We start from the raw sequence: 10,137 nt of genomic DNA, 5'->3' as shown, positions 1-10,137 counted from the left end.
ATAGTAAATAGGAACAGTGTAGTTCAGTTTGTAGTGTTTAAGTTCAGTTCAGTTTAGCTCAGTTCAGTGTGGTTTATTAATCACTAATGAGAGTCCAAATATTGAAGAGCAAATCCAACAATGCGCAGCTCTACAGATCCAGAACCATGTAAGCCAGTGGCGACAGCGGAGAGGGAAAAAAAACTTCACTAATGGCGAAAGTGAAGAAAAAAAAAAAACTTGAGAGAAACCAGGCTCAGTTGGGCACGACCATTTTAATTTCTCCGCTGGCCAAACGTCTTGTGCAGAGCTGCAGTCTCAGTGGCGGAGGCTGGAAGCTGGCCTCAGCGAAGACTCGTCTGTCTCTGGAGCGTCACAGGAATCAGTCTCATGTTCTCCACTCTTCCATGACCATCACAGTAGCTGCTCAGGATACGGCCTGGTCGAGGATATGGAAACCTTGGGATCATCTCGTCGTTGGTCATATAAACGAATACATTTAATTTATCCAGTGAAAGAAGTGGTTAAAACTTTTTTAGAGACATGGAATCTACGTGCACTTTTTGTGAACTAGAGGAGGAATCGATTAAACATCTATTTGTTGAATGCACATATACCCAAATGTTTTGGTTTGGTGTTGAATATCTTATATTTATACTTACAAAATTGAAAATTCAGTTTTCTTGTAAAGATATTTTTTGATTTACGACAATAATAACCATAACGATGGAGCAGAATTTGTTTATTAATTTGATGATAATATATGGGAAGTACAATGTACGCAAACAAAAATGGTCCAGTGATAAGCCTAATATTCATTTGTTTAAAATAGATCTTAAGCATTATATTGAAACCCTAAAAGACACACAAAATAAAAAAGCTATAAGAATGTATGCAATTTTGGAATCCTTATACAAATTTCTTGTAATTTCTATATCCCCTGTAAGTTTATTATTATTTAATTATTTATTTTTTTCTACTGATTTGTTCCTTTGATGTAAAAAAAAATGTAAACATTGTGTTCCTCATTTTTGTATACTATTGTTCTTGTTATGCAATAAAATAAATAAAAGTATGTACCATATTTTTTGTTTATTTTATTTATCCACTTTCCATATATTTTGTACAAAATTTGTCAATCTGAACAAGTGGACGATGCTAAGTACAAGTATGAACGAGGTGTGAAATGTTTTGAATTGGTCCACTTTGACCACGTCGAGAGGTAGACAAAAGCACATTAGATCAGATCGCTCTAACAGTGTGAATGCAAATGTGATTGAATCCGGTTTACAGCCGCTAAACACAGCCATCTCTCTGCCTATTGAGCTCATTCATAAACCAGCTGCTGGATTAATCTGCCATTGATAATGTTTGCTAATGTCCTGGTGAGGTATAGTTCCTACACCTCCAATACTCATCTCTGCTATGCAACTTTTGTTTTGTTGGTGTCATTTGATAGTTTATGACCTAAACTATGTAGTGGTGATGAAATCAGTAGAGGCATTGATGTATTTTAATGGACAACCTATGTATACCACTATGGCTTGAGGAGAATGCTGTGTGTTAATGTACTTCTCCCCCTCTTTATCTTATCACATTTGGTTTCGTAGTGGTTCAGCTGGATTTGAGGGTTGGTATTGCTTAAACTGGAAGAAGAAAAAGTCATCAGAATGAATGGCGTCACATTTAAAGGCAGTTTCACAGTGTTTTTAACATACCATGCGATACAGTTAAGTTTCGCTATGCACTGTGTTTTATTATATTATTTCCTTTATTATTCCTAGAAGGTCCTGTTGAGATCAACAGGCGTTTCATTCTACTATCTGTATATTTAAACATGTAACTTAATGTCTAACTTTACCTGCTTCAGGGCTATGAGGTTATTTCTCATAATTAATGATGATAACAACTTTAATGGAGTCAGATTAATCGTAACAGAGTCTGATGAATAATTATTTTATACACACTATGACTAAACTGCTTATTGGTTTAGAATAGCAGCGTAAGCTTCCAGTCCTACAGTGCACTAATATAATATGATACTCTTTTCACTAAACAAAGTTTGTCATTGATTGTTTTAATCAAATTAGGTACTGTGGGTAGTATTTTGCAAATCCCCATCTGTATGAGTGGGGATGAAGACTGGACTGAAAGGCTTCACAGCACGACCAACTCTTTCTGTCTCCTCCTCCTTCCTTTGTTATAAAGCTCCTGATCCTCTACTGCTGTTGTGTTTGTCCTGAACTCAATCTGTCATCATGTTTGGGGCTCTTGTAAGTTTAGACTTGGCCTCTGTGGGCTTGACTCTGATGATGGGCTTGATTTTTCTGGTTATGCTTGAGATCTTCAGGATTCATGCTTACAAAAGTCGATTTCCACCTGGTCCAACACCTCTGCCTTTTGTGGGAAACTTACCACATTTATTGAGGAACCCAATGGGCTTCAACAGATTAGTAAGTTTTTGCTGTTTTCTCTCATTGTGAAGCTCCGCTGCTGTATTCTGAACAACAAATACATTAACCTTGCTGTAAATGTTCTCCAAACAGTTGTCTCAGTATGGAGAAATAACCACTATGTATCTTGGGAGAAAGCCAGCAATAATCCTCAATACAATCCAGGTGGCTAAGGAAGCCCTGGTTCAGGAAGCTTTTGCTGGAAGACCACATCTGCCAGTCATAGACTGGATATCTAATGGATTTGGTCAGTAACACTTTTCTTATTAAAGCTTCCAAAAAATAACTTTTTTTTTTGTTTCCACAAAGAACCTTTCAGTAAACGGATCAGAATCAGTTTATAAATGTTAACACCTTTTGCACACTTTAAAACCTTATGCACAATAATAAGGTTTAATATATGTTAAAGGTTCTTTATGGAATCAACAATGCCAGCATTTATTTTAAGACTGTACAGTTCAGCAAAATGTAATCATATCACTATGCCAAAGATGTGTAGATATAAAGGTCTGTTTCTCTCTTTTTAGGTATAGTGATGGTCACATTTACCAACTCCTGGAAGCAGCAGAGACGGTTTGCTCTGCACACGCTCAAAAACTTTGGTCTGGGAAAGAAATCAATAGAAAGTCGCGTGTTAGAGGAAATCCAATATCTGATGGCTGAAATGCTCAAAGATGAAGGTATGACATGTTCATATTTTGTTTAAACACAGTTTAAGACATTGTGTGAGGCTCCAAACAAGCTCACCTGTGCTTTTAAATATCAAACAGAAACCAATGACCCTCTCTGAAACATTTGTGACAAGAATATGTTGTAGAATATCAAAAGCTTCATGCTTATTTTTGCATATTACAATTTTTACAAACAGTTTTAAATCTATGTTTCGTCTTTCTTTGCAGGCAAGCCAGTTAATCCCCATCATACCCTACAGAATGCTGTTTCCAACATTTTCTGCTCCATCATGTTTGGAGATCGCTTCGACTACGATAACAAACGCTTAGAGTACCTTCTGAAAATGCTGAATGAAAACATCATGCTCACAGGATCAGCTATAGGACATGTATGATCAAATTCCCAATTTATGACTTTGTCTTATACAGTATATATGCACCTGACATATTCATCCTCATGTAGTGTTGTAACTTATTCATTATTTGCCAAGGCCAACATATGTAGAAAATATTTATAGACAGAATTTAAATACCGAACACATCCCTTCTAAAACATTGTAGTGTGACCTGCACTCCCTGCATTGCCATATATTTTACAGTATGTGTTAAGTTTGTCTTTTTTTGTAAAATATAACTTTATATGGAGAAGAAAGTGCACATGTGGAATACAACAGGCCTGTTAGCTCATAATGCTTTATCTGTCTTAGATTTTCAACTTGGCCCCCTTCATCAAGCATTTCCCTGGTCCACACCAGAAGATCAATAAGAACTCCGTTGAGTTATTTGGTTTCATTGGGGATGAAGTTGAGGAACACAGAAAAACTCTGGATCCAAGCAGTCCACGAGACTTCATTGATGCCTATCTGCTGGAGATCGAGAAAGTGAGATTATGAAAGGATTCACATATGTATTAATTTAGTTGTAGTTACAATAAACTGACAGCTTTCTTCTATCTGAAACAGCAAAAGTCCAACAAAGACTCCACATTTCATGAAGATAACCTGATTGGTTCAGCAACTGACTTGTTATTTGCTGGAACTGACAGCACCGCAACCAGTATCAGATGGGGACTCCTCTTCTTGATTCAAAACCCAGATATACAAGGTACTAGAGTAAAACATCAACTGCAGTAATGACTGAATTCTGTTTATGTTTTCCGCTGAAATTGTACTTTAGGTTTCACCACTACTCTGAACCTTTAGCTTAGATGTGTGGTGATTATACATTTTAGCTTATCTGCTGATTTAGACCAGCATCTTAATAAAATGTTTCCTCTATGTTAGAAGAACGTATTCAGAACATTCTCTTTTAGATTCTATTTAAGTTGTTACAAAAACCCTCCCTGGAACTTTTCGGAAAGTTTAGTTTTTGGTTACCAAAAAAGCAAATGCTACAGAAAATGTTTGCCCCCCCCCCCCCCAATAGTATCCATATGGGAACTTTAGGAGAACATTTGTACTATCTGGGTCCTAAACGTTTTTCCCTTAACCGTCTGTTGCACGACACAGAGAGATGTCATGAGGAGATTGTTCAAGTTCTGGGTTACGACCGCTTGCCCAGCATGGATGACCGTGTCAGACTACCGTACACAAACGCCACTATTCACGAGATTCAACGCTTTGCAAAAACTGTACCATTATGTGTGATTCATGAAACGATTCAGCCCACAAAACTACGTGGATTCGACATTCCTCAGGTAATGAATGGAGCTTGAGTGAGTGGATGAAGCTAATGGATTGTAAAAATGGAAATTTGCCCTGGCTTTTCATATTCAAGTTGTTCTTATCAACGCAAATCAGTTCTTTCATGATAAAGATTAAGATTTAGGCATTTTGAATGTATAAAGAGTTTATACAGTTACTGTGGCACTAAATTGGTCTCCATAATAATTATCATTAAAGATATGATTCACACATGCATATACAGCTTATATATTTCAGGCTCCAGGTTATATTACATCAAAAGAAGGAACTATCATACAATTCATTCATTTATTTAATTATGCTAATCTTTTTTCTCATACAGGGAACTATGATCATGACAAACTTGGCTGCAATTTTCAGCAATAAGGATCACTGGAAGCATCCTGACACATTCAACCCAGAGAATTTCCTGGATGAGAACGGACACTTCAGCAAGCCGGAGTCGTACATTCCATTTTCCCTGGGTGAGTCGGGTGTTTGTGATATTATAATGATAAATGTATCATTTGCTGAAGTGTTTTATTGACTAAACATGAGGTGAAAACCTGTATTTGTATTTGCGGGTTACAAAACCTCTGTTTAAATGAGTCATAGCACACACACATCCCATGTCTAATCCAAAAACACCTTTTAAAGACACTGGTGTGTATTTAGAATTTGCTGTGTGTAGAGTGTTTGATACATCTCCGCTGCTTGTCGTAATGTTCCTTAAATAAAGCCCCATTTACACCAATACGTTTTAGTTTTAAAACGGCGTTTTAGAATGAAAACAATCCACGTCCACGCTGAAAACACACATCACGTGACCACACACACTCTCTGGCATGCACTGCAGCGTGCTTTGAGCATATAAGAGCTGTGCATGTCGCACGGTTCATCAAGGATCTACCGCTGGATCTAACCTCACTATATTTGTTAAACGCAATATTTTATTCATCTTGTCTATATCTAGTGACATATTCCCTGAATTTGGTCTTTTGAATCTATTACTTGTTCTCAGGTGACGTGTTTTGGCTGAGCGCAAAGATAAGTTAGGTTAATATATTAATTAATGTAACCGCGTACACTGATTCTGCATATTGACTCATTACTTGTCTTTATTTCCTGGATTGTATAAACTTATTATTGTACGTTATACTTTTATAATGGCCATTATTGATTATTAAAACTGATATTCAGCGAAAGAGAGGGTATGTTTCGTATTTTCAATGAAAATTAAAGGAGGCAGGTCTGTTATAGTTTTGTTTTGTTATAAATATGCATGAAGATGACGGTCATGTAAATATGCAGCTACACGACGCCTCAACATTTTTGGTGTCTGTTAAATTGCTGATATCAAAATAACAATAGGCAGTTCCTTATCATGTTACAGCCATTAAACTAGACCAGATTTGTATTCAATAGAAAGTCTCTGTTTTTCAAAGATTTCTGCATTTGGTGTTTATGGAAGCAATAATGGTGGCTTTTTCAAAAACTTGCACTTAGAGACCTCTTTTCTATAATACATTTAGTTGTGAAAACAGGAAAATGCATTAAAAGTTTACAGTGTTTTGACTAAAACTTTGTCTTGCTAAATGCCTCCTAAAGCACAGGCAGTAGTCGCTGGATTGATCTGTGTGTTTGTTTTTTAGGGCTGAGGGCCTGTCTGGGTGAGTCACTGGCGAGGACGGAGCTCTTCCTGTTCGCCACTGTTCTCCTACAGAGGATTCATTTCTCTTGGCCGCCTGATGCAAAGCCCATAGACATGGATGGCATTGTGGGTATAGTCCGCTATCCTCAAACTTTTAGCATCATCTGCTGCAGTAGAGACACCAAAAAGTGACTCAAACACATCAAGCCATCACATACAAGGGAAAAACAGTAACACCACAGCCGTTGAGACACAGAAGAGCACTTTGGCTCATCTAAATCATGTATTATTCACAGTTCTCAGGTAACTCTGATAATAGGTATAACATTTCTTGAACATTTAAGTACAGCTGTATTTTAGTCTTCATGCAGTCAAAATTAAATTAGTTTTTGGGCAATGTTTTGACTTTATTTTAATTGTTTTATTATTAATGCTGTACTGTAATGATCTTTCATCAAATAAAAAATTCCATTCAAATGTAAAGTCATTTTTTTAAAGACTCTGGCCTGCCATTTCATTGTTTTTAGCTTCAAATACCCATTTTGCATGAAAATCACTGGCTAATTGTCTGCTAAATGCAAGGAAAAATATATTTTGTGAAGGAGCTACTTATAAACATCTGCATCTAAAAGTGTCTGTTTTTGAGATATAATCATATATCTCATAGACAGCTAATACATTACCATTTATAGCCTATCAAAAACATTTTTCAGCGTTTATTTAGCAAATAACATGTTTTAATCGACGCACATATGGCGTTTAGCATGCTTTACCATGGCCCTCTATGTGTGTTCATTATTGAATCCTGAGTTTTCAATATTGTATTGCACTACTGTTAAGCACAACAGTGAACAGTAACAGTTTAAGACAGTCTAGTGTGTATATGTTTTTGACGTTTTTCCCTTGTCAGCTAAAAATCCAAAAACCGAGGGAGATCACAAATAATAACTTGAGAGATTTAAAGGGAAAATCGGCAATCGACAGCACTATATACGACTGTCTTATTTAAGTAATGGAATCAATGATATTGAAATTAGTTCAGTTACTAACAAGCATTGCCCCCTCAGAAAGAATTTGTGCCCCTCCAGTTTTCATAAAGGATTGTTCAGAACTGAAAATGATTTCTGTCATTCCAACCTCCAGAACACACATTTAGATATTTTATAATATGAAATAGCAATTAAATTAGGAAAAATGTGAGATTAAAGATAGGCCTATAGTACAGAGATCTGGTCCCCGCATCAGGTCAGGTGTGCTCATAGCCTTTAAAATGCGCACACGGCGGTGGAGGCACACTCTAAACTCACACAGTAGAAAACTGAAGGCGAGCTGCCTAAGTCATTACATGTTTCGGTTAACTTATTCTTTAAATATAACTGTCTTGAGCTCTAAAAGGAAAAAATGCAGAAGAAATTTGCTGTAAACTTAATTTAATCTAAAGCAGAGACGCAACTACCAATCATTTTCACATTAGTTTTTCAGTTAGGGGATATGTAGCCTAATAAAAATGTTTAGTTGGACACTGCTTATTCCCACAGCAGTCTACACTATAATTAGTATTTTAATTTATTATATGTATTTTTATTAATGTTGTTAAAATTAAGCTAAAATTGACAAATGCAGAACCCTTTTGGATGATTGCTTTCATTTTGACATCGCTAAAGCGCACCTTAACAGTTGTGAAAAGAAACATGCCATCATGCAGCAGACGATGTTTAAAGATCATCGGCCTGCGAAGTCAAGTTTACAGTGTTAGAAATTAAATTGGTGTATAGTGTGTGAGTGGATTTGCCGCAGATCAACCTCCCACACCTCTCGCTGCAGGTAGGCTGAATGATAATCTTTAAAATATGTGATGTAGACTATACTGCTATTTTAAGAGCTAAAATACAGTTAGCATATCTTGTTTTGACTTAGCGCATGGCCCTAAAAAATGAAAATGTAACCTGAAAACAAGTTATTAAAATAGACTTAATAACTAAATAAAATCACAGGTAAGCCTAGTGACCTAATGGTTTATGATGGCGTTTTTACAACCAACCGGACAATATCACGAAAAAACCTCACTTATAGCCTAACATAAATCTTTATTTTTACCGTTAAAACTATGAAAAATGGCTATATAGCCTATTGAGTTGCGTGTTATCCATGCCAATTTCCCAAATTTAACCAATTTTCACAGTAATAACTGTGAATTTAGACGTCTTTTTTTTTTTAGGTATTTTTCTAGCTACACTAAAGCCTTAAAATGTAACTAACACATTTAGCTACTATTTTTTAACATTTAACTTTTTCTTAACACTGATATTGGTTGGAGAATAGGTAGGCCCTCACAGAATCTGTGCGCGCAGAACGCCACAAATTTTTAGGCCATCGTTGATGCTGTTTATTTACTTGTGTAAATGTCTGAAAATGTATATTTATTCAGTTTTTAAATTAATTTCACTAATATTATTGACTAATATGAAAATATTCATATTAATTATTTACAATACAGTTTGTAAAGTAATATTTTTGTCTTTTAGTAGATATATTATATGAGAAACTTGCTTTGTTTACCATCTAATTGGATTTGCATTGTAAACATTCAATAAAAGTTAAAAAGATTTTACTTCTTATTTAATATATGAAGGTTTTAGTTATGATACTCCCAAAATAATTCTGCATAAATCCGCAGATTTTTAAGACAATTCTGCGCAGAAATAGCAAAAAATGTCCGCAGGTTCCTTCTGGCCCTGGTAATAGGCTATGTGAAGCGTGATGACTCTGTTATGCTGATTTCCCTGTATTTATTTAGCGGTTATACGAATAGTCTAACCATGGGTTAGCTTGCTTGTGTGGGCATAGTTTGACGTCTGTACCTAAAACTTTAAACATTCCTATTATTTAAAATAAAATGGAAAGAAATAAGGAGAATAAAATATGATTTAAAGCACTCATTCGGCGCCGAAGCCATGATCTGTCTGCGTACAGTATATGTAAATGGTATCGTTGCATTACCTTCATTGATAAAATCAGTAATTGCAAAACTGTGCATATTATTATAACTATAAAAAAAGCATATTACTGCCTTAAGTCAATAACTTAGGCAGTAATGCAAAGTAATAATAAATAAGTGAATAAATAGCCTAAACGAAAGGAACAAGAGGGACTAAAATCATTCACTAGGTCTATGATTTATCAGTCACCCCCTATGGGATTAAAATGCCCCCTCAGTTATAACATCCAGGTGCCGGGCCTGCTGAATGGTTTATAATTATTAAAACTGAATACTTTAATCAAGATTGTAGATGAGTCTGGCGTGCCAAAACATGTTTTAAAGCACATGGTCACATCGTAGCCATGTTGCTTTCTCAGTTATGAAATGCCTCACAAAAAAAAAAGCAGCAGAATAATTGACCCTTGTCTGTTTGATTACTGAATAATAATAAATAATGCACAACTCGAGTTGTAACGGCCACTCAGACATAATATGCCAGTCTACAGTGTGGGAAATTTATCCATGAATGAAACCATTGGTCAAATCCCATAATTCATAAGTTGTAACCAAGAGACTCCTGCCAGTAGCAGAAACAGAGAAACTTTAGCGCTGCTGGACTCATTTATATTCACTATTAGTTATCATTATCAGTTTTTTACCATCATACTGATAACTTTTAGTCATTCGGCATAACTACAGTTCAAACCGCTGTGGCTAAAAC

At 35.7% G+C, this 10,137-nt stretch overlaps 1 protein-coding gene across 1 annotated transcript; it reads left to right on the top strand.

Moving 5' to 3' along the window:
* The first annotated feature begins 2,234 nt into the window (after positions 1 to 2,234).
* LOC130217313 (cytochrome P450 2B1-like) lies at positions 2,235 to 6,628 on the top strand. The gene is made up of 9 exons (XM_056449401.1): positions 2,235 to 2,432; positions 2,526 to 2,679; positions 2,960 to 3,112; positions 3,332 to 3,492; positions 3,811 to 3,984; positions 4,066 to 4,207; positions 4,612 to 4,799; positions 5,129 to 5,270; positions 6,438 to 6,628. Exons 1-9 carry the CDS (start codon positions 2,238 to 2,240, stop codon positions 6,626 to 6,628), a joined length of 1,500 nt encoding a protein of 499 aa, XP_056305376.1. The 5' UTR covers positions 2,235 to 2,237.
* The last annotated feature ends 3,509 nt before the right edge of the window (positions 6,629 to 10,137 follow it).

The sequence above is a fragment of the Danio aesculapii genome, chromosome 23 (genome assembly GCF_903798145.1).
Source record: "Danio aesculapii chromosome 23, fDanAes4.1, whole genome shotgun sequence".
Classification (NCBI taxonomy): domain Eukaryota; kingdom Metazoa; phylum Chordata; class Actinopteri; order Cypriniformes; family Danionidae; genus Danio; species Danio aesculapii.
The sequence above is the reverse complement of the archived record's forward strand: the minus strand, read 5'-3'. Positions and strand labels throughout refer to the sequence as shown.